Below are 24,897 nucleotides of genomic sequence, written 5' to 3' on the forward strand. Positions count from 1 at the left end.
GATCAATTTTCTAATCAAATAAATCATAAAATGCATAATTTTTTTTAAGAAATAAAATGCATACTTTAATTATTTTTTAAAATTTAATGATTTTAATAAATAAGATGCTTCAAATATTTAACAGAAAATTGCCAATTATTTATTGGCAGTGACCTAAAAATATATGGGCAAGGCCGCAAGGGTCGAATTGCTTTTCTGCGACCAGTAGCTTCGCCTCCACTGTAATAGTGAGGAGGGAAGAGAGCAGCCGCGACCGCGAGCGAGGGAGGGAAAATGGGTGAGACGGCAATGGTGCATTCGGCGATGGTGACTTACACGTCGATGATTGCGCTTCTCGCCCTCTGTCCGCCCTTCGTCATTTTGTTGTAAGTCCTTTGACTATTTGTCTAAGATCGTTGAGAATATCACGAAGCCTCAATAGTATTTGGAGTATTTCGCACATTTTTTATTTGTTTTGCGTGAAATAATAATCTGTGTTGTCTTTTTTTTTTTTAATTCTGGAATTTAAGGGAGAAATGCGAGCTTGGAGAGTCGGGATGGATTTTTCGAAGATGGGGTTTGATTTTTTTACTCGAAGAAGAAGTCGGATCTATTTTTTCGAAGATTTTTAATTCTGATGGGATTTGGTGATTGTTGATTCTTTTTATTTACTAGATCAGGCGATCGGCTGATCTTAAGGAACAATTTAATTTTCATGTTTTGTTGTTTTTTACTTTATTTAGTTTTTTTTTAATGCTCAAAAGCATATTGAAGTGTATCCTAAAAAAACGCCGGGGAGGGATTAGACTAAATACAAGGCATAAAATAAGACACATAAGATCCAACCTTGAAGAACATGAGACTAAGAGGATCTCCAATAAATTTTGAAACAAAAGCACAAGGACAAGATTATTGCTGTGTTGAGGCAGTGGTAAAAAAGGATTATCATCATTAGATTTATAAAAAAATATGAAATGATAAGTAACATACCAATAACAAAGCAAATTTATAATAATTCAATTTAAGATGATAATAATAAGTCTCTCTCACTCCCAAGTCAGCATAAGAAAATAGTCTAAGTCACTAAGATTATAATTTATGAATTCTAAAGATTTCTCCACTTTCATTACTTAGTCTACCTTCATTAGAAATTTAGAATTATCATTATAGTGAGTTGCTTTCTCTCATCCATTATCCTCACTTACAATTGCAAGTGTGAGCAACGTTGGGTGCAAGTGCAGCGTGCTGCTTGGAACCAAGGAGATGCATATGATTGCAGTTCTCTGTTCTTTTTTTAGGTTTATGTGTAGAGAAATCACAAAAAATATTTATTTTATATATTAAATTTATAAATTAAAAATTTTAAATCTCCTAAACCATGTTTTAAGGCTTTTTCCTCTTACAGATCACACAAAGGTACATCTCAATCCCATTAGGCATACGACTCATCAAGCCAAATTAAGGTGTATGCCTTATGGCATTTTTTTTCAAAATTGTGCTAAGATGGGTCTTGCGGCACTCCTCCGATGGTACAATTTTAAACAATGGTGGACAATATTGAGTTCAAGAATGAGAACTATCAAGAGCAGCTAATTCACACAAAAAAGGCGAGCTAACGGCACAAAACTCTCCAACAGTAACTTAAAAAAGAGATTGGGAAACGTGGTCATCAAGAAAAATAATGAGTATGACATAATTTGCATTTCTTCGTGAATGGTCTTCCTGTTTTCTTCAATCAACGTAAACTGAAATTCCATTATCTTCCTAAATATTTAGTTGTTTATGGTTTTTAGAAAAAAAATTATCAGTGCATTATTAGAGAATTGAATGGACAGATATCAAGAAAAAAAATGTATCTCAAAGGTACAAAAAAGTTATGTTATATCAAAGCACAATAATGTTGGTCCTTGTGCACATATTTTTGATTTAGTTAAGTAATGCTTGATGAATCACTCAATCATATTAGAGTTAAGACCTTCATGTAACAGTAATGTCAACTCTTGTGCAATCCCAAGTGTGTGTGTGTGGGGGGGGGGGGGGGGGGGGGTCGGAGGCAAATTTTGTGATAAGAAATAATCCAAAATAAAATTAAGTTTACATTAAACCAATTTATCGCAAGAGTAAGGGGATAATTAAGATGAACAAAACCAAATGAAGTCAAAAGCAAGAGGAAAAATAATCTGATTGTAAAAAAGAATTAAATTAATAAATTTGTAATGATTGCCTTTTCAATTGCTTCTGCATTCTCTCTCCAAATTCCTACTAGGCAATTTCTGCTATCACTGGCTTCTTTAAATGGGTGAGGCACTCTAACTCTAACCTTGCAGCTTTATTTTGGTTCAATGAGTCCTAGTCAAGCCTAAGTCTTACTAGTATCCTTTTCAAGGTTAACGAAGAACCTTCACGTGAGAATAGTGTGTAGGTAGAACAAATTCTAGATATACTACTAACTTACAAGTGAATAATAAAATAATACTATTGTGTGGATTTCTATGCATAGCATGGATGTATGCTAAGGCTTGTCAAGTTAAATCTCTCACAATTAAACTATTAGAATATTTTGCTTGAAAAAAGTATGAATTGAAAGCTTACTCAGATATACTAAGCAATCTCACAAAAAATTGAACTGATTTATCTTAAGAGGCTCCTAAAAACTTTAAGAATGTTTTCAAGGAACTTTGAAGGACTACCATATACTTTTAGAAAGAGGGGAGTGGAATTTGCAAGCAAATAAAATCTTTAGATTTGTTACTTTGTAAAAGATGATTCAGACTGAAGATTGAATCCCATGTGGGTTCATTTCAAGGTTCTGTCTTCAAGAGGACAAATGAATGCTTTTTAAACCAAAGCAGCATGAATTTCATCTTAATATTTTTATATTAAAGATCATGTAGTTTTTCTCATGCATATTAGAGACTATATAATTTTGTGTTTTAGCTTTCAATTGGTTAGGCTGGACAACGTATATTAGAGTATAGCTAAGAAATAAAGCTGCAAACTTTTTATTCATGTCGGAGAATCAATGGAGATTATTATCTGTCCATTGTTGATATGTCTGAATTATTCTTTTTACTCAAAAAGCTTTGTTCATGGCTGCAAAATTTCTGTCATTCAACTTAGGACTTGTCAAGGACTCAAGGTTAGTGAACATGATTGGCCTAGTTAGGCAAAAGACCACTAATGTAGAAAATTTGTGAGGAATGGAGGCCAAATCCTTCAATGGTCAACAATGGAGATGATTATCTCATGGATGGAAAAGTTGATTGAGCATAGGTGGATTGTAGTTAGAAGAAAGGGTGAGAGCAAGCTAATGGATATTAGAAGGTCAGGGAGTTCGTCATCAGCGGTAAGATGCTTAAAGAAGATCAAAAGATTCTAGTCCATAGCCTCTTACCATGTTTGAAGAGAAAATTCGTAAAGGCCTACATCTCTATGTGCTTAATATAAGAGAATATTGATAAAAAAATGCAAGCAATGAAGGAAAATATCCTTAATAATGATAATGATATATAATATGATTTTTTATTGTGAATTGTTAGCTTATATGATAATTTAAATATGATAATAGGTTCTATCAAATGTTGATAGGGAAACTGAAATTATTCGATGATTTTATTTAGCGTCTTGGAGGTTAATATGACCTGATGTTTTATGTGAATTCCTTTGCACTTCAAACAGGAATCATAATGTCATCAAATGATCAAAGCAATTAGGGTTTTTTTCATGTTTATGTCTAATTGGGAAGGATTTTGAAGGAAAAGTATATATGAAAGTAAACTTGTTTAGAAGTTATGCAAAGAACTTGTGCAAATTAGAATTAGCACTGCTTGTAGCGATTAACATAAAGGATTTGAGGTTAAAATTCATATTAGTGATTCCACATAGTTGGGATAAGCCTAATGAACATGATTATGATTATACTATTATGTTCTTATCACAGTTATTTATCATTATTTTTATTATTACTACTACTATTGCTACTATAACTGAAGATGCTTGCTTTCTAAAATCATGCTGTAAAGGATGCTACTTCTCTTTTATCAATGCATTTTGAACTTTATTCAAGCATAGCTGAAACTATGAAAGAGATTGTTAACTCGTGATTTTGATTTATTCAAGTCCTATTTCTCCTACAGATGGTATACAATGGTCCATGCTGATGGTTCGGTGCTACATACTTTTAATTATTTAAAGCAACATGGTCTGCTCAATGGCTTCAAATCTATATGGCCGACTCCATCTATCATTGCATGGAAAATTATTGCCTGTTTTGGTGCCTTTGAAGCTTTTCTGCAGCTTGCATTGCCTGGAAAAAGGTTTGAAGGCCCAATCTCTCCTGCAGGCAACGTACCCATTTATAAGGTTGGTGTTGGTTAAAATTAGAAAGAACCACCTCTTTTTTTTATTCATGAGGTATTAGTATGGGCATAAATGAATTGGTGGATTGTTTTCGACTCATGCTTTCTTTCCCTTCTCAAATTAGTTGTGCTTGGCATTGTTCCCTGCTCAAATTATCTTTCTCGATAATTCTCAGTGTATTTTCTTAAATGCTGTTTTGTTTATAATTATCAGGCTAATGGGCTGCAAGCGTATACAGTAACTTTGATAACTTATCTTGGACTTTGGTGGTACGTAAACTAAACCATTGAACTTGAGCTATTCTTTTTAGTGCTCTATTGTGATTTGCAGGAATATGCAGTGCATTGCTTTCATATGTGAATATACACTTTTATTGAGCAACAATAGCTGCATTTCTCTTATATTCATGCAATTATTAAAAAAATGGGACTTATTTTAAACAATGTCTAGATTGTCTTTATTTTTAAGATATTATCAATGGGTATCATCTAAAGGAATGAAAAATTCTAACTACTATGCATTTCTTATTATTTATTAGATGATTGAATTGTTACATTGCATTCCACCTTTTCATACCTCAGCAAAAATGATGTGAAACATACAACGGAATTGCAGGATTTTATTAAGAAATTTATTTTAGCAATGAATTTATAAGATTAATGTTTCACTAAGTTAGGATCTTCAGTTTTCGTAGTTATTGACTTGCTTCTAGCATGCGGTTACACGATAGATTAACAGAACAATTCAAGACAATAACAAGACGATAGCAAGACACATATGCAATTAACAATAATCCGGCACTTAACAAATAGATCTTTCACCTTCGAGTTTCCCTTTTGCTCACTCTCTCCAAAAATTCGGCCCCGGCCTCCCCGCTGCGCACTAATTGATTGTGCTTTTATTTGAGCGAGGGAGTTTTAACGAACTAAGTTCCGGGGTAAATTTTGGAAGGCATATGGGTTTATAGATAAGACACTACCCAGAGATTTAATCCTCATTTTGCAGGACTTTATGATCTGAGTTCTGGTTTCCTATAGGAGCAAGCCCATATAGTTAATTACCCCTCCCGATCACGAGAGAGAACTTTCAATTAAGGCTAGTCATCGATTAGATACGTAGAGATACGTGTTATCTGGCATATAGTAGCAGCAATGGGTTGGGATTTGGAAATAGTTTGGACGTTTGAAAATTTTGATATTTAAAATAGAAATTTGCACCATCTTGCACTTAAAGCGGATGGTGGGGGAATGGATGATGGGCCCGATCAAGATCCCATGGTTCCGTCGTCCCGGGCCATCGTGGTCCCTGGTCTACTTAGTCAGAGGAGGTAGTGCAGAGGCTGCGAACCAGAGGCCGAAGGCCTCATTCCTTTGGCAATTTAATGACGCGAAGTCGTGCCGAGAACGTGGGGAGATGCGACTTCGACCGACAACGGTCGTGCGACGTGCACTGGTCGTGGGATGGCAGAGTAGGTAAGATTTAATTTTTTCTTTTCTTTTCTTTTGTTTCAGCACAGCATACGGGTCAACAAGGGTTAACGGAGGAGGGATGTCAACAATCCAAGTGATGTCACTGAAAGACAGAAGAGGTTGGCGATCTTGATCAACGGGAAGTTGGCCGGAGTTGGAGAGGGGGGTGATCGTCCTGCGATTTTTCACTGTCCTGTAGGTTGTTGCTCGTTGATGACGTCCACCAAAGTAAAGAGAATACACTCCACTTATTCCTCGGCAGTGTCTTTGGATCCAAATTCGAGATCGAAGAAAGATGATTGAATGATGTCGATCTCCTCTTGAGAATTGTAAACGAATCTGTGATCAACTTTCGGATCCGCCACACATGGACATGGGAGGACTCTTTGTTGTGTTCCTTGGAGGGGGAGGACCGGCTTTTGGTGGTCAGGGAGAGGAGGGGTGGCGGTTTGGGGCTAGGTGGGATGAGGGAGGGGACTGCTAGGGTTAATGGAGGGGATTTGAGGTTTTAATTTTCCTTTTAGAATTAATTATCCAAAGAGGGTAATTAATTAAAGGAAATAATGAGGTGGAGGTAAGAACTAGAATTCAAAATTTGAATTCAAAATTTTGGAGGCCAAAGAGGGTCGGTGGCATGCATGGAGAAAGGAGGTTATTTGGCGAGATTTAGGAAGGGATTGAGGAGCTTTAATGGAGGCTTTGAATTAATTAGGAGAGAGAGGGGGATCCAAGAGAGGTGGCCGGCCATATAGGGCTAGGAGAGAGTTTAATTTCATTAAACATGCGGGCCCCAAGGGAGGAAATAAAGATTTGAAACAAATCTGAATTTAATTTCAAATTTGTTCAAATTAGAGAGGTTTCCTAATTTAAATTCTAACCTTAGGAAAGAATTTGAAATCAATTGTTTAATTAAATTTCAATTAGAAGCTTTCCTAATTAGCTAAAACCCATTTTAGGAAAATGATTAATGGGCATTTGAAATTTGAATTTCAAATTTGGGAATCAATTGGAGGGGTCAGCGGTTTGGACTTGTGTGGGAGAGGGGTGGTGGGGTGGGGCCAGCCGCCGGGTTGATGAAGTGGCTGGCGGCTTGTTAGGTGGAGGGGCGGCGGGTAATGGGGAATCAAGGGGAGGGGTTATGATGCGGACATCGGTACGAAGCTTTGGCGCATCTATCACAGGAGGCGTCGCAAATCGACGGCTATAATTTAAATCTCCAATTATGAGTTATTTTTCTGAATTTTAGCTCTTATTTTATGTATTTCATGTTTTACCCCTAGGCTGATTTATGTGAGTGTTGTGGCCCAAGGGACAATTTTGTATTTTGAGTTTTCTTATGTTGTGGCCTATATATAGGGCCTTAAGCTATTGTAATAAGGATGAATTATTGATATTAAAAATTTGTGTTCCACACTTGTGTTCTTTTGAGAGAGCGTTAGTGAGATTCCTATGGGAAGGAATCGGAGTTTCACCAGCCGCAGGATGGGTCCGGGCTCGTGATTTGAGGTCCCTTGGAGAAGGGCAAAGCATCACCCGTCAGTCTTCGGAAGAATCCAAGGCTCTCAGTTTTTATCTTCTATCTTTGTTTTTGTTTTGTTCCTTCTTATTGTTCCTAGCCGTCGTCGTCTTCCTCTACCTACGTCCACCATCGTCGTCTCCATTTCTGTCATAAGCCGCCAGCCACCTCACCAGAAAATCCTCCAAACCGCCGGCCATGGCTCCCTAGCTGCCGGCCTCATCCTCTTTCTCCTCTCTCCTTGGATTTCCTAATTTGGGGTGCATGATATTTGGACTTAATTTAAAATTCAAATTTCTTTCCTAATTTAGTTCACCTATTTTTGGTAACTTCCTAATTCATAGCTTATTTAAATGTCAAATTAAATTGGATGAAATCTTTCATTCCGAATTTAATTTCTTAATTTAATAAAGCATTGAAGGCCCTCACAATTCCCTCCTCCCTCACCATGCTGCCGGCCCCCTTGCCCGAAATCCTTCCTTGCCGCCGGCCACACCCCACTTCCCTTCACCTTTGAGTTTCCTAATTAGGTTGAAGACTACTGGTGGAAAATTCTGAAATTCAAAATCAATCAAGTTTGAATTAAAAATCTTTCCTAATTTAAGTCACCTATTTTAGGAAAGTTTTAATTCACATCTATTTTGAAATTCTAATTCAAATTGGATTTGATTAAATACGTTCCTAAAGCCTAAAACCAAACTAGGATATCATAAATCCCCTCATTAATTGCCCCTTTCACCCTCATTGCCACCGGCCCCCCATAGGGAATAATTAGGATTTATTTCCTATTCTCCCAACCTCCACTATTGGAAGCAATTTCAATTTCCCTCTCCTCCTTTGGCCGAAACTTTCCCAAATCCCAAGTCCTAATTTATTTCCTAAACCAGAACCTGGCATTAGGAAATAAAATTCCCCCCAATCCCTCAATCCCGCCAGCTTCCTATCCATCTTGCCGCCTCTCTCTCCCTCTTAATTACTTCAAGTGAAATTATTGCCTTAGTTTTTCCCTCCAATTCCCAAACTCCCTTTTCCAAAAATCTGAAGTTCCCTCCTCTTCCCGTGAAGCTCTTGTTTGCTGCCCACATTCCAGCAAAGTGTTTTCTTTGCTGCCTTGCACGTTTTGAAGACTGCAGCTTGCTGTCCAGAATACTCCTAGCACCTTATAGCTGCTGTTTAAGGTTTTCCCAAGCATCCGAGGTAGCTGTCAAGAAATTTCCAAGTGTCAACGCTACTGTCCAGCCATAGTAGCAATCTCCTATTGCTGTTTTGCTGGCCTTAAAGTTCAGAGTTGCTGTCCAAGACTTCTAAGAGTTAAAAGCTGCTGTTTAGACCCCTCGATTTGCTCTTCAAGACCCTTACGATTCAATCCTCCTACCCGTCTACATCAGGTTGAGGCCGTCGGTTTGGAGAGATAGGGAGGGGATTGTCGGCGGTATAGGGGAAGAGGGAAGAGGAAGATGAAGACTAAAATAAAAGAACCAATAACTTATTAAGAGATTGTAGAACCGCAAACCTTGGAATCCTCCAAAGGTTGACAGGTATTGCTTTCACCCACCTAGAGTTTCTTCTCAAGAACTCACTAAGAGATCAAAGAAAGCTGAAATTTTCTTCATAATTCGTAATCCCCCAAAATAATACAAAGACTAGGCCTTTATATATAGGCCTCCAAAGCACAAAAATGTAAAAGATACAAATGCCCTCCGGCTACAACATGAAACAAATCCCTCATAGGGGTACAAGTGGAAAACTGAAAAAATTAATTAAAAGTAATGCACTAAAACAACATAAAAGAAATTATGTATCGTAAGTATGTCGAAATCTCCAGTGGATGTCCTCGTCAAAAAACAACAAAGCCTTGAATGATATATTAAGCTTACATTTCCTTGCCAAATAATTACATCAGTACATTGACATGTAGAGGGAGGACTGATTTAAAGCTTGGTTATGCCTTTTGCTATATCCATAGGAATGGAGGACTGGCAGTCATTCTGTTCTTTCTCAGCTAATTGGCATTAGGAAATGAACTGTGATGATTGGTACTTGGTAGTCATTGTATTAGTTATGTTTCTTCTTCCAGTATAATCTCTTTGGATACCATGATGACTTCTTTCTTAAATTCATATCTTAATGTGCACTTTTTTTTTGGCTAAAGGTTATTTTTTTAAGGGACTCAAAATGACTGGTATGTAATATTATCCAGATGGAAGTTCAAAAGAATTATCTATGTTTATGATACATATGTTGTTGTTTGCCCAGAGTACAGACTCATAAATGATAGCTCTTATCCCTGAAATTTGTTATTTTAATTTAACAGTTGATCTTCTTCATGTAAGGTTTGAGATATTTGACCCTTCAATCGTTTACGATCATCTTGGAGAAATTTATTCAGCACTTGTTGTGGGAAGCCTTGTATTTTGCATTTTCTTATACCTGAAAGTAAGTTTGTTCATTTTTAAATACTATTCATTTTTTTTTTAAATTTTCTATTAATCTTATTATTTTGAGCAGCAATGGCGTCTTTTTTTCAGGGTCATGTGGCTCCATCTTCTACCGACTCTGGATCATCTGGCAATCCAATAGTTGATTTCTATTGGGTAAGTCTTTTAGTCTGTTTGCTATCTAGTGTTTTGGATTTTTTATGGACATAAATTTGATCTAGCTGATTGCTGTTTGTATGTGTTGTGTTTTGTCTCAATCTTCATTGAAATTGATGGTTTCTATGATGCCAATAATTGCAGAAACATATGACGTCAAAATATAATTAGTACTAGGAGATCTTAATTTATGCCCTTCATGACAGTAATTTATATGGTTTTACGTAGGTTGGATAATGCATATTAGTGCATAACAGATCCCTAACCTAATTGCAGAAGCATATAAATGTATTGTAACTAATTTATAGCTTATTTGATTCCTCAGGGGATGGAATTGTATCCTCGCATTGGGAAAGACTTTGATATTAAGGTTTTCACAAACTGCCGATTTGGTATGATGTCATGGGCTGTTCTTGCCATGACCTACTGCTTCAAGCAGGTTAGTCGTTATTCTCCTTTTTTTTTTTTAAGTACTTATTATACTGAATTTCAGTTGAGAAAGGTTATATAGTTTCCTGATTCTTGCAAATCCTTAATTAGGTTGATTTTGTAAGTTTAGTCTTGTCAAATCTTCCCCTAAACACACACAACATAATCTAGGAGTCAAAGCTAATTATGGAATATGTTGATGACCTCTAAACATATTCCATGATCAATCAAGTGCATCAAGGAAAGCGATTATCAGATATGTGCTCATCACGAACATTGTAGCCCACCTATGAGCCCAAGCAAGTTATTTGTTGTAAACATAACTACCTGCCTACAAAAGAAAACAAGGTGCTTTTCATGAAATTGATAGTTTGTTTATGAACAATATCAAGGGATATGTAACACCTTGCTTGTGGGGAGGAACAAGGGGTTTGTACTACGACTTCATAGCTTGCCTATGGGCCGGGATAGTTGACTTCTAATGAACATATTTATTTGTCTGCAAATAAAGTGCAATAGACCCAGAATAAATACAGTAGCTCGCCTACGTGCGAAAGCAGAAAACTTATGTTGAATATGATACCTCATCTATGGGTAGAAACAGGGAACTCATTGCGAAAGCAGAAAACATGAATGTATTGAAGTATATACAACTAGATTTAATGATGGTAAAGAGAATTAAAGGTTTTGATATTGATTTGAAGATCATAACATCAAATTATAAGTGGGTGGAGAATGATTATTCTCCACCTAGGAGGAGAAAGTCCATGCTAGCCTAATACATCCACCGTTGGATTTTAAATCCAAAGGTTTGAAATATTGATATTAAATATAATTCAACTCGTGGTAGATAAGAGAACTCAAAACATTATGCCATTTCTTCTCTCGAACTTCGACCTCTCCATTTTTTATTATTGTGGCATTTGCGGTTTCCAAGATATTATATGTCTACTCCCTCCGCAACTTCTTTATCTATCTTTTCTCCAACACTGTTAATTTGATTTTGTCTTAGAGAACACCATCATTGATCAACTAGCCAGATAACACGGTTCAAGCACAAATGTGAGAGAGTATGAACCTTCATGAGCTCTAGAATAAGGGGAACATTCACTTAAAATTATCACATCTATAGCACCAATGACTTCATCTTTGGCTTTACCATTGTTGATCAAACTAGCTATGGAGCACATCCAGGAGAGTGTGAGCATTCTTCCTTGTTTTGTTTGTACTTTTTGAGATATAAGAACAAGCTAAAACCTTCATCATACCTATTGCATCTCTGACACCATCAACCATCGTCTGTGATGGTGCTATCTTCAACCAAACTACCTGGGGAACATACTTCGAATGCACTTCAAGCATATATGCAGGAGAGCGTGAATCTTTGCCCACTTTCTATCGCTTAAGTACGCCATTGGTGATCATCATGCAGAAGCGCACGAACACACTTCAAGCACACATTGTAGGAATGTCGCCACATACTTGTTTAATTTATATATTAGTTGAACTTTTATATGCCATCTTTAATTTGTTGAAATATTCTCATATGTATAATCTCTCTGTGGGATAAAATACTATCCTTTTAGAAGGATGCGTGAGCCTTTCCTCTCTACCTTCAAACCAAATTTTTGAACGTTTGATTTCTTAAGCAACTAAAATCATTGGTATTATAAAAAATAATGAAAATTTGTCTTTTAGCTATTTTATTTCTCAACCAATCACAAATTTGGATGAAGGGTGAAATATGTGCGGGGAGAAAAATATAATTGAAACGAGAAGAAAATCAATGTGTAATTTTATATAAAAAATGTAAACGTATCCCTAGCTTTATGATTTTATTTACTGACCATAAATTATACTATTTGGGAAAAATTCCTAACACATTGCGATCATGTTTTGATTAATCTAGCTTTTTAAAGCGTGAAGTTTTTCAAATACAACAACAACATCAAGCCTTTATCCCACTACGTGGGGTCGGCTACATGAATCCTTTTTCTCCATTGTGTCCTATTAAAAGTCAAATTCTCGTTTACTAAAGTTTTTCAAATACACTACCCAATTAATTAATTAATTAATTTAGTTTGGGTAATACCATTATTTGATCAAAAGGAGAGCAAATTGCATCATTGGAACACTAATGTTCATGGTGACGAAAATTGCATCATTGGAACACTAATGTTCTTGATGACCTGATGATTGCAATGCGTTTGAGGCAATGCAGTTGGTGTAGTGCGAGTAATGGTGATGTTCAACATCTGAACCAATAGTGGTAGAAATCCAAGTGATTGTGGAAATAGAGGAGAGTTATGGAGAGGAGCTAATCTCCTTAATGGAAATGGCAGCAGCGCAGCCTGAGTACTTTAGCAACAATACGATCATGCACTGAAGGATAAACCACCTTGCAATCACCCTTGTGAAAGGTAACCAGCAACAATTCACCGTAGCAGAAAACTAGACATGATAGAAATCAACGAAATTTTGACAAAAGATCAGTGGCGTCTTCTATTAGAAATTATGGCTAGAAATTAAAAAAAAATGTGGCCTTTTGGAGTTAATGTCTAGAAAATTAAGGATTATAAAATCCATGCACTTGATTATAGTTTCATGCTTTTGAAAGTCTAGATTATAACAAATCTAATTAAAAGATCATTTTCAAATAATAATGAAAAAATGTAGAAGAAGACGAAGAACTAGGAGAACAAAAGAAACGGATGAAATCATGGGAAAAATGAGTTTCACAATTATACTAGGATACAGCCACTCTGAGAATTCTTCAAGTATTGCAACTAATCAACATTAAAATTCCAAAAGGAAAAAAATAATTTGTAAATTCATAGGATATTTTATTAAGCCATGCAATCCTATTTATAATCACAAATATTACTCAAGAAACAATTTCCACCAACTAATGATGACTCCTTGGCCCAACATGCTGCTGATCTTTCACTCTGTGAAAATATGCGCATCATGCCATCCTCTGGTGGAGAAACTATTCTATGTGGAGACCGGACGGAGAACGCCGTCCGGAGACTAATCAGATTGCATCACGTCAGTGGTACTGAGCTTCGGTACCGAGTGGTACTGAGCTTCGGTGCCGAGTGGTACTGAGCTTCGGTGCCGAGTGGTACCAAGCCGCGGTACCGAATGAGGGGGTGACGTGGCACATTCTGGTTGGTCTCCGGACGGCGTTCGGCATCCACACAGAATAATTAATCCCTCCCTCCCGTGGGTCATGGAGCTTCTTGGTTTAAGTCTTGTTGCAGTTGTGAACCTTTTTTGTTTTTTCAGGTTATTGCAGGCTATCGATAATGTTGAGGCTATATTTATCAAGTTCATTAAAATTTTTCAACATCATCTTTGAGTTAGGCATCCTGTTTTTATAACCAATTTTATGTTGTTGGATATCCAGCTTCTCACGTCTCTCTTTTAAGCACATCTCATCATATTTAACATTTAAATGTTTGAATATCATATCATTAATTTATTTTACGCCTATTTATTAGGCTCGATAGCATCTTTTCGGGTTAAATACTTCATAATTGCTTAAATAAATTTTCTTTTTTTCTAGTATGAACATAATGGGCAAGTGGCCAACTCCATGCTAATATACACCATTCTGACGCTGGCCTATGTAACCAAATTCTTCTTGTGGGAGTCTGGATATTGGTGCACAATGGATATTGCTCATGATAGAGGTACTCAAATTGTTATTAATGTGCTTAGATAAATTATGAATTTACCTTATCTTTGTAAAAATTGTTTATAAACGCCTAGAGGGTGTCTGGACACAGGGAATGGGTAGTGGTGAGTGGGCAGTTTTTCTTGTTTTTCTGTGGGCATAAACATGCTATAGGTACCGTCCCTTCTTTTTTCTATGAAATAACCTTACACTTTGTCTGAAGAATTATTGAAGAAAATGTCTTTTTCTTTCCAATAGCTTTAATTTTCTTAAGTGGCCATTAGTAAATTTCTTGCTATGTTGTGCTTCAATCAGCTTCCTTTCCCTATTATGCGACACTATTCATTCTTGTTAAATTGTGTTTCATTCAATCCTTTTGGTCTTCAGCTGGATTCTACATTTGCTGGGGATGCCTAGTGTGGGTACCTTCAATCTATACTTCCCCTGGCATGTATCTTGTAAATCATCCAGTGAATCTAGGTACCCAGGTAATATCTTTCAAATTGGCATTCTTTTTTTTTTTTAATTTGGTTTGAAACTTTAACCAGTTATCAAACATAGCATGCCCCTACCACATTAGGAGTATACTTCATTCAGAGTCAAATGCATTTCTCTGAAGGACTTATTATGTGGGAACCGGTTTAGATTTGATGGAGATTAATAGTTGCATTGCCATTGTATTGAGCTCTCAATTTTGCAGCTTGCAATATCTATACTCCTAGCTGGACTTCTGTGCATATACATCAATTATGATTGTGATAGGCAACGGCAAGAATTTCGAAAAACAAATGGGAAATGTTTGATCTGGGGAAGGCCTCCATCCAAGGTTGAAGTCTTTCATTTAGGCTTCGTTTGGGACGGCTTTCTTGTTGCTTCTTAAAGCAGCTTTTTGGTACAAAAATTTTAATTATTGAACTAAAAAACTACTTTAAGAAACAGCAAGAAAGCCGTCCTAAACGAAGCCTTAGTAACTCAAGTTCTTTGTATGAATGCTTTTTGTTAATTCTTATATATTTGTAACAGATAGTTGCCACCTATGTTACCACAAAGGGTGAAACAAAAACTAGCCTCCTCCTAACTTCTGGCTGGTGACTCTCCAATCATCTATTCTACCTTTTTTTTCCTGATTATATGCCTAAATAATGCATCATTGTCAGAAATCACTTTGTAAACTCGAATGCAAGCTTCTTGCAATCATTTAACAAATTATTTTTCTTTTGTTTTTTCCCTTCAGGTGGGGTTTAGCTCGTCATTTTCACTATATACCAGAGATACTAGCTGCATTTTTCTGGACTGCTCCAGCCCTTTTTAACCATGTAAAGCTTATCTATTCGCATGTAAATTTTTTCATCTTAACATTACTGTACTCTTGATCCTTCTAACTGCTTTTTTTTTGCACTCAGTTCTTGCCCTACTTCTACGTGATCTTTCTTACCATTCTCCTCTTCGATCGGGCAAAGAGGGACGATGATCGGTGTTCATCCAAGTAAGGAATTGGACATGCTTCCTCCTACTGTGCATAATAGCGTATCATTCATACAAATTTTTTTGGAATTGTCTCAGACATTGAACTGATAGAAATAAAAATTCAATGTTCTAATTTAACCTCAATCATTTATAAATGTAAAATAATAGTATGAATTTAATATATAATCTATAAGTGTGAATTATATATATTTATATAATATAATGTAATAATAATTTATATTAAACTTATAAATTGATATTTAAGTTAAATTTTTGTTAAATTTGAATAAAATTTAAAGATTGAATATGTTTAAATTTAAAATTATATAAGATAATCGTAATCTATGAATTTAATTTATTTTTTAATAAAAAATAAATATTATTATATGATTTTTATGTCATTTAAATTTTATTTATTACGTCATCCGGTTCAATTTCGATTCGACCAGTCGAACTGTGAACCTCTTCTTCTACGAGTTCATTATTCGGTCCGATTTTCGCAATCTTCATGAAAAGTCCAAAAACCAACATCTATCTATTGCAATTTCGAGTTAAATTAGTTCAACTACTCCCAGTTCAAGTTCGAGCGTTTCGACTATGTATTTTTACGTGTTGATCCTGATTTTCTACCGCTCGATTCATTCTGATTTTCACAACCATGATTCATCCTGACTGGATGGTTTAATCAAAATTTTCATTTGTTTCAGATCATGTCTACCTAATCCTGCAAGGAATATGACCTGTTTGTTTACCTGTAATGTGATTTGTTTGTTTCAGGTATGGAAAATACTGGAAGCTGTACTGTAACAAGGTACCTTCCAGAGTCATTCCATGGCTTTACTGAACGTCCATGTTGTTGTGCTCAGTACCAATTATACAGGTTGGAAAGGCCTTACTTGTGCTTTTGTTAGTAACAGAAGCGTTTAAAATCTAATATTAGCAATCTTTCTTCATTCTCTGATGCACAATATATTGGCTTTGAGAAATGCTTTGTTGTAATATTCTTTCTTTATGCTTCATAGCTATTATTACAGTATTATTGTTTTTTGGTCCATGTGGAGAATTTATGTTTTTTTTTTATTATTATTATTTAATAATTATTTATTGAGCATGGTTGATGGGGCAGCATTTGTAGTATGTTAAATTTATTTTTAGGCTCTTTTGAAATAAAAGAAATGTATTTTTGCCATTTTTAAAATTATTTCATCATTTGATTATGACAAGTCCAAGTCAACACCTTATCCAGATACACATTTGCCCCACTATTAAATTAGAAGGTTGCAAAGTTGTTTGTCAGAGCAATCAATTTTAAAATATTATATTTGAATACATATTCTATAAGATATAATCATCTCTTTTGATCAATAGCTCACAAAGTCTTTCCAATTATTAGCCATTTTGGTTAATGATCTCACCTATCAACTTGCTATCTAGCCAGCAAGAGATTTGGTCACGAATCCTAATCCAGTGTTCGAGAACACTTGTATTTTTTTATTTTTTTTTTAAACGGAGGTATCTACTCGTTGTCACTTCAAAGGAAGCGTTAGCGATGTAACTAATTCTTCGGCATAACTTAGCGAAGTCACCCACCAGCATCAGATCCACACTTGCTTTGCCCCACTTAAGAGGTGAGGTCATAGTAAAGGGGATTCGAACCCGGGATGGAGGGTTCACAACCGTGTTCGCCCACCAACCACCATAATCCTCGGTGTGTCACTTGTAATTATTTAACAAGAAAACAAATTTTTAGGACTTTTGAATGAATTAAACGGAAATTCACATATTATATATATAAGTTTTGAGCTCAAGACATCTTGTTCGGTAACTAAGGTTTTATTTGAGATAGAATTCTTATTTCCTTTTGAAACAACTCTCTAGTACAAAAAATTCTAGTTCAATAAATTTTTATACTAAAAAATTATTTTAAAAATCATTAAAAAAAGCTCTTACAAATGAAGCCTAAATTGCTAACCAACAAATTAAGATGGGCATTTAATAAGAAAATTTCATTACTAAAAAAAATCTTTTAGCGGAAATATTTGATTAATAAATATCAATTAATTGATACGCCTATAATAATATTTTATGAAGTATTTTTAAGGAGTTTAAAAATAATTTTTAATTGGGATGTATCATGTTGAGTGCATGCATGTATGATAGCACATAATGATGAAAGGGTGGGCTCATGTGAACTGGCAAGTCAATCGACATGCATTTAATTCATTGAAATATTTAATCCAAGTGGGAGAAATTATGACTAGGATAATAAATAAAACAAAATAAAATATTTGTCAAACCATCAATGCATTTATCATAAGCTTCGTTTGAAACAACTTTTTTATTGCTTTCTAAAGCAATTTTTTAATACAAAATTAAAAATTTTGTACTAAAATTTAATTTTGTACTAAAAAATTGTTTTAAAAAACAAAAAGAAAGCCATCCCAAATGAAGACATAATTTGATTTTTAATAGGCCAAAATAAAGAAATAAGATTCTTGTAGTCGACCCAAGTATTAACATAAAAGACTCGATGTTATTGCTGTTCTCAGCATCAAATGAAAGGATTTTTTACATTGATACATGTACTTCACTTGCTTTCCATCTCATAGTCATGGAGCAACCTGGTTAAGGCTGATTTCATCATCAAGAGTAAGACCTATTAGTTCATACAAAGTTCAATAAGTACTTCACTTGTGCTACAAGTCTCTTTCATTACAACAAAATCAAATAAGAGAGGCTCTGAATATATATATATATATATATATATATATAGTTGACTGCTGACTTAAGGGATAAGAGCTTTTGATAGTTATCTCTAAGATTTTAACTTCGAATCCTATCCACACAACGAGAAATTATTTTGTGCGGAGTCCGGACGAAAAGAATTCTCTGGACATGTGAGTTTACACAGTGTATATATTTGTACAGTGTATCAAATCAGTATACATACAAACAATATATACACTTACATGTCAGAACGATTCTTCTCATTCGGACTCTGCACAGAACAATTTCTCAATAACAACAATAGCATCAAAACTTTATCTCACTATACGAGGTCGGCATGAATATAACCACAATCCCATGTATAAGAGTTGCTTATTTGCACACAGCTTTCACCATTATAAATTTTGAATGACTAAAACTTAAAAAGTAAAAGTTATTAGCCATTTAAAATTTGAATGTTTAAGATGTCTGCATCTAAAAGATAAGTTTTAGATACTTCAATAACTTTTCAGTATGTCAAATTTTACTAACTCAATCAAAATTTGTAATGTTCAATCTCATCTATACAAGAAAGGCAGCATTCACCACATCTAGTCACAATATTTCCTTGTCTTCAAAAACTCAAAAGAAAGCAAAAGAATACTAAGATGAGAATTCAATGGAGCCTCTTATTTCAGAGCCACAGACAGATATCTAGTACGCAGTAACTTGCTTCCTGCTTGTTTCCAAGATACAAGATAATCCAAAAATGGATTTACAGCAGCCTTCCTCTCTCATAAATTGCAATTGATATTTACACCACAATTATATCTTTCTAAGGAAAAAAGAAGCCAAGAAGCTTTTACTTGAATACTAAATAAGAGAAAAATTGATACAATCATAAAAGTAGGAAGACTGAGACTTACATTTCTGACAAAAGATTGCTGACCTTTCGAAGTTCTTTAAGAGCTGCAAAGGCTGTAGCTTGTCCTTTGCCACCAAGAACGTTGCCTGCTTGGCCTCTTTCTTGTTGGAAAACCGATTCAATGGCCTGAAGTAATGAAGACAATCAAGCTTTAGCATTTAAATTTAGACATAATAGTTTGAAGACTTTACCAAACTTAATATTTAGAAGAGTAAGAACTCAATACAACAACAACGATTACAACATCAAGCCTTTATCCCACTACATGGGGTCGGCTATATGAATCTTTTTTTTTTCATTGTGTCCTGTTAAGAGTCAAATTCTCATTTAAATCTAATAAAGAAAGGTCATTTCTAATATTTTCTAACCAAGTCTTTTTAAGTCTACCTCTACCTTTCTTAACATAAGCCAAATCTAATACCTCTACTTTCCTAACAGGGTCATCGGAAGGCCTCCGTTTTATGTGACCAAACCATCTAAGACGACTCAAAATAATCTTATCTTCCACTGGAGCTATTCCAACCTTTTCACGTATATGCTCATTTCGTATCCTATCTCTAAGAGTAAAGTCACTCATCCACTTGAGCATCCTCATCTCTACAACACTTAACATGCTTCTCTTTTAACGACCAACATTCTAAACCATAAAGCATTGCAGGTCTCACCACCATCTTATAGAATTTTCCCTTAAGTTTGAGGGGGACTTTTCTTATAACACAACAAGCCCGATGCATTCCTCCACTTCAACCATCCAACTTGAATTCTATTAATAATATCCCCATCTATTTCACCATCACTCTAAACAATAGACCCAATATATCTAAAACATGGAATCATATTAAAGAGTGCACATTTTAATTTCTCAAGCAAGAATAAGAACTCAATGAGAAATTAAAATTAGTTTGATCAAGAAAACCAATGACTTGCGTTTGTATCTTTCTAAAAATTTTAGGAAGGTATTTTTGATATAGTAGAAGTGAATGAAACAAAAGAACTAAAAAAATAGGGAAACTTCACTTGCCTGAATATTCTCGAGCATGGATTGTCCAAGATTCCTAAGGGAACCCATTACTTTCTTGTCTCCAGCTTCTATCTTTACGCTATCACTACAGTAGCTGCGGTCAGAAACTGAAGTTCCTGATGTTTCATGGCAAACATTTCCACTTCCAAAGCTAGATGATCTCTGTGTCTTTGCATTTGCTCCTCTTTCAGAGCTTCCTTCGGATGAATTTCCTTTTCCAAACTTCCAAAACCACTGAAACTTGCCAGAAAGTGATTTTCTCTCCTTCAAATCTGGTACTCCTACTGCTTCAGCATTCTCACTTTGTTCAGATTTGGCAATGGAAGCATTGGCTTCTACGACATTAGGTACTAAATTCTCTGAATAACTATTGCATTCCTCCTCTGCAAGATTATTTTCATCTTCATTTTCTCCGAATGAGGAATCCGAAGAGAGACTACTCTTCTCTGATTCAATTTCACCATCATTCCCCTCAGTGGGAGCTGTTTCCATGGAAGACAATGAGGAATTTTCTGTGCTTAAGCAAGTGTTTTCAGCTACGCACTCTGAAGTTCTTGAGATATTCAAATCGCATGGCTCATCAGAGGTTCTTCTGATATTTGGATCACCAGGTTCTTCAAATAAACGGTTGTTCACATCTTCATTCAAAGGAGGAGACTCTTGACCTGGTAAAATATGGTGACCTGCATCACCTTCAGACTCAAACTTCTGAGGCAAATCATCAAATAGCCTACGCCTGAAAGAAGAACCTGCTTGTTTCTTCCCGCTAAACTTTTTTGCAGGAGAAGGATCTGATTCTGTCCTAGATAACCCTAGTTTCTTCCCCAACAAGTCCTTGATCTTCCTCCCTCTGCTCAAATCACTCTTTTGAAGTGTTTCTTCCCTATGAAGCACTCGCCATTTTTCTTCCCAGTAACTGTCAGGTAAAATTCTAATTGGCGTCTTAGGAGAGATTGAACCAGCTCTACTTGCTACTAATGAACTGTTTTTCATGAAACAATGCTGTGATGATGATCCTGGTAACATATTTGCTTCCAAAGCAAGGGCTTGGAAAGACCTTGCCTTCTCTATCAGTTTCATCACATTTATATTCCTTGGGAAGTTCAATAATCTCTGGAGGCAGGAAGTTGCATTCTCAGTGGCCAACAGGGATGACCTAACATGCAGTAACATGGAGACTGCCATGGCAGCAATGAAAGCTCCTCGAGGTGAACACAGGACCCTAAACTGATACTCATCGTTCTCCATACATGAATCATTTGAAGCAGAAAACAATTCATCCCAAATGACTAACAGATCATTAAGTGAGAACTCCCGTTCGAATAGGACTCGCAACCATCGGAGCGCAAAATATTGAGGTTCAACCTCGAGATCGACAAGGTGACTATGAAGAGACGAATCCACAACAGATAGTAAGTGATACAGTGCAGATGAGGCCTCGATTATTGGAGGTATACCTGTGCTATATCCAATACTAGGAGAGATAGAAAAAAAGTCAGCCATTGCAACAACCCCATGAGCACCACTCATTAATGCATTGAACATGCTGTAAGCATCATGCTCCATGAATCTCTCAGATATAACCACACCCAACTCGCCTTCCGCTCCATAGGCATCACTTAATAAGTAAACATCCCTCGTATCCGGATCGAGATCATCAAGGCATGTAATTTTGGGCCCGTTTCCCCGATAAAAGTCGCCATTGCCTCCTAAATCCCAGCTTTTGGCCTTTTTCATTGTATTATGAGACAGAAGGCCACTCTCTGGATAGGACAACTCATCAAATTCATCATTAAAGCAGTCCACATAAAGCCCTCGAACTTTCGAAAGGTAATCAAGATCAGCATGTAATACATATATTAGAGGAGCCAATAGTTCATGCATTCCTGTAGAACACATGGCTTGATTAGCTTCAATGGTCGATACAATTCACCGTGTGGTCGATTATAAATAGTAAACATCATACCTTGGCCATAGCCATACTCGGGATGCCTGAGGCACCACAATAACAAGATTCTTCTCAGCATGCCTTGGCATGTAGATGTCTGAAAGTAGCTACCATCTTGGGGATACAATCGCGATAAATCCTGGTCGACCATTTTCTCTATTTCAGCATGGTGAAAGAATCGACCCCACGTGCTCTCTGTAAAAAGTTTTATGAAAAAGATCACCAAGTGCTTGTGTGTTGAGTATTAATGATGGGTTCATGCTAATTGATTAAAAAACGTCACAAAATTACTTAGATCAACATTAAAAACATGCATCATACATCTCCAAAATAAAAAATAAAAATGATAGAAACTCTACTGATAGAATCTCTGTACCAATATGTTATGCAGATAAGGATACCATGACATTATCAACAATGATGGAATTTTAACATAGTTGTTTAGTGGCCATATCATAGATGGTTTAAAATCAAGAAATTTATGGAGGAGAAAATTTTGGCCAGGATATCAAGATTCAAATTTGGTAGGATGAATTTTCTATCTATTAGATTTACTTTAAGATAGGTGCAATGCAAGAGCTACGTGATTAAAAATGCATTGCATTCATATTAAAGTGAATCCAATGAGTGGAAAATCCATACTGATCAAATTTAAGCTGTGAAATCCTAATTCAAATATTTTCCATTTATGGATACGCCAAAAATACAAGGATTAACAACAGTTGTTATTTTACAACAACAACAAGCATTTGTCCCACTACGTGGGGTCGGCTACATGAATCCTTTTTCACCGTTGTGTCCTGTTAAAAATCAAATTCTCGTTTAAATCTAATAAAGAAAGATCATTTCTAACATTTTCTAACAAAAGTTGTTATTTTGATGTATAAAAAAGAAAACTACAAGAAAGTTCAGCATGAAGAGAGGAAGAACATTCCTCATATAACTTGACATTATCCAAATAATATTGCTGGAACCCTACATGAGGTGCACAAGAGGATGTGCATTAGAAACCCAAAAAAAAAAAAAGATAAATGTCTTACAAGATGCAAAAAACTGAAGATTCCATTAGAAGCTGCAACAAGATCTGTAAACATACCTGGATTTTGTGATAGAGGATTATCCATAGCCAGATCAGGAGATCTATTTCCATCCTTCAGCGTATGTGGATCTACTAATAACCGGCGCCGCAAGCTTGCATAACTGTGAAAACAGAGGACATCTATCAAAGTAATCACTTATCCTTTTCACATAACTAAGGTTTGAAAAGTGCATTTCAGACAGCTTTAACTCAAATATTCAGATAAGCAACTATCAAGGCACTTTGTAAATCAGCCAAGAAAATAACCCACAGGCCTTCCTATTCCCTAATGAAAAGCTATTATCAGCTTAACTTCATAGCCATGATTGTATACTGAATTGTACTGGATGAGCAAGAGAAAGCTATCTGTTGTAAGTTAAAATTTAAAAAATTAAGAAAACTCTAAGTAGCAAATGGAAAGATTGAAAATTAGATCCACTTGAGAACAAATAAAAAAAGAGGTTGTCACTTGAGAATACTAACCTAATCCCATGGCTGCCCATGTAATTTGGGGTTCTAAAGATGTTCAAATTCATAATCAAAGCAGAAATTCCGAAAAGACCTATAGCGCTCTCAAAATCCAAACTACTTGTTTAAAAAACATATACCAGATTTAAAGATAAGAAGCTCATCAAGGCAAAAATTTAGCCTCATCTTATCAAAAAGATGAAACCAATATTCGAACCAAAATAAAATAGAAACCAAAATTAAAGTCGTATTTCATTCAGGACAAAAAAAAACACACACAGTTAAAGAGAAAAAAAGCAAGCATTAGATCCTAAACAATCCTCAGATCACAACAAACCAACTCACCAAAAAAGTATTATCACATTAAAAAGACAAAAAGAGGGTATCTTTTCAGGCAACCCTAGAAATCCAAAGGGAGGGCAGACGATAATCACACCTCCTTCGAGAATCCGCGGCGACACGGCGCAGATCTTCGATTGAAGCTGATTGCGAAGAAGGAAGTATTCCTAGATTAATCCTCCACCTAACTCCCCTAACGTTGCAGAACCTCTGGCCTTCGCCAGAGCTCCGGTCAGGGGAGACAGAAGCTGGTGGCAACAGCTCTTCTGATGCTGTTATCATCGTCTTCCCGCAATTTTCCGACGACATAGATGGCGAACTCGGCGAAGACGAAAAAGGTCTGGGCTTTATACAGCTAAAGGGGGAAAAGATGGGAACTTTAAGCTCTCATGTGAGGTTATAGGCTGCATAGGAGAGAAGGAAGACTGGATTTCAATTGAGGGTCGAGAAAGAGTTGGGAAATTGAGGGCTTTTTGGCTTCTTATTTGATTGAGGAGATGAGAGGTCTCTTTCGATTATTGAGCTTTTGAGCCTTTTTGTTAATTCTCTTCAATTTTTTTGTCAGTTTTGAGGAGAAATATAGCCCCACCATGAATTTGTGTGCCATAAATGCATTAAACGTAATATCTACTAAAATTTGAGGGATTTATAAATCACTTAAATTTCTTTTTTTATGTATTTAATATTTAAATTTTATTATACACTTATATAATACTTAAAATTTTAAATAATAGTAACAATAACGTTCATCTTATCAAAACTCTGCATTTCCTTAAAACTTCTTTGTTGATAAGCTTTTCATGTTGTCAGTCATATCATCATCTTTGTATGTTATTAATCTTATCTCTGTCTTCGTACACCATCTGTATCGCCGCCACCTTCGCACTAGGGGTGTCAATATTTCATCCGACCCGAAAACC

General features: G+C 35.7%; 2 protein-coding genes across 2 annotated transcripts; one reads left to right on the forward strand and one right to left on the reverse strand.

The window, feature by feature from the left end:
- The first annotated feature begins 149 nt into the window (after nt 1–149).
- Nucleotides 150–16,592, forward strand: LOC110113328 (7-dehydrocholesterol reductase). Its single transcript, XM_020845874.2, has 13 exons — nt 150–365; nt 4,116–4,341; nt 4,552–4,607; nt 9,657–9,759; nt 9,852–9,917; nt 10,243–10,356; nt 13,915–14,041; nt 14,413–14,513; nt 14,726–14,851; nt 15,049–15,113; nt 15,260–15,341; nt 15,429–15,511; nt 16,270–16,592. Exons 1-13 carry the CDS (start codon nt 274–276, stop codon nt 16,334–16,336), a joined length of 1,308 nt encoding a protein of 435 aa, XP_020701533.1. The 5' UTR covers nt 150–273; the 3' UTR covers nt 16,337–16,592.
- A 2,273-nt stretch (nt 16,593–18,865) lies between these two features.
- On the reverse strand, nt 18,866–24,438 carry LOC110113334. Its single transcript, XM_020845884.2, has 5 exons — nt 24,075–24,438; nt 23,189–23,292; nt 22,111–22,287; nt 20,145–22,030; nt 18,866–19,249 (listed from the first exon to the last, which is right to left on the reverse strand). The coding sequence occupies exons 1-5, from the start codon at nt 24,284–24,286 to the stop codon at nt 19,121–19,123; spliced, it is 2,508 nt and encodes an 835-aa protein (XP_020701543.1). The 5' UTR covers nt 24,287–24,438; the 3' UTR covers nt 18,866–19,120.
- Between the last annotated feature and the right edge of the window lie 459 nt (nt 24,439–24,897).

This window comes from Dendrobium catenatum, unplaced genomic scaffold (assembly GCF_001605985.2).
Source record: "Dendrobium catenatum unplaced genomic scaffold, ASM160598v2 fragScaff_scaffold_1638, whole genome shotgun sequence".
NCBI lineage: Eukaryota > Viridiplantae > Streptophyta > Magnoliopsida > Asparagales > Orchidaceae > Dendrobium > Dendrobium catenatum.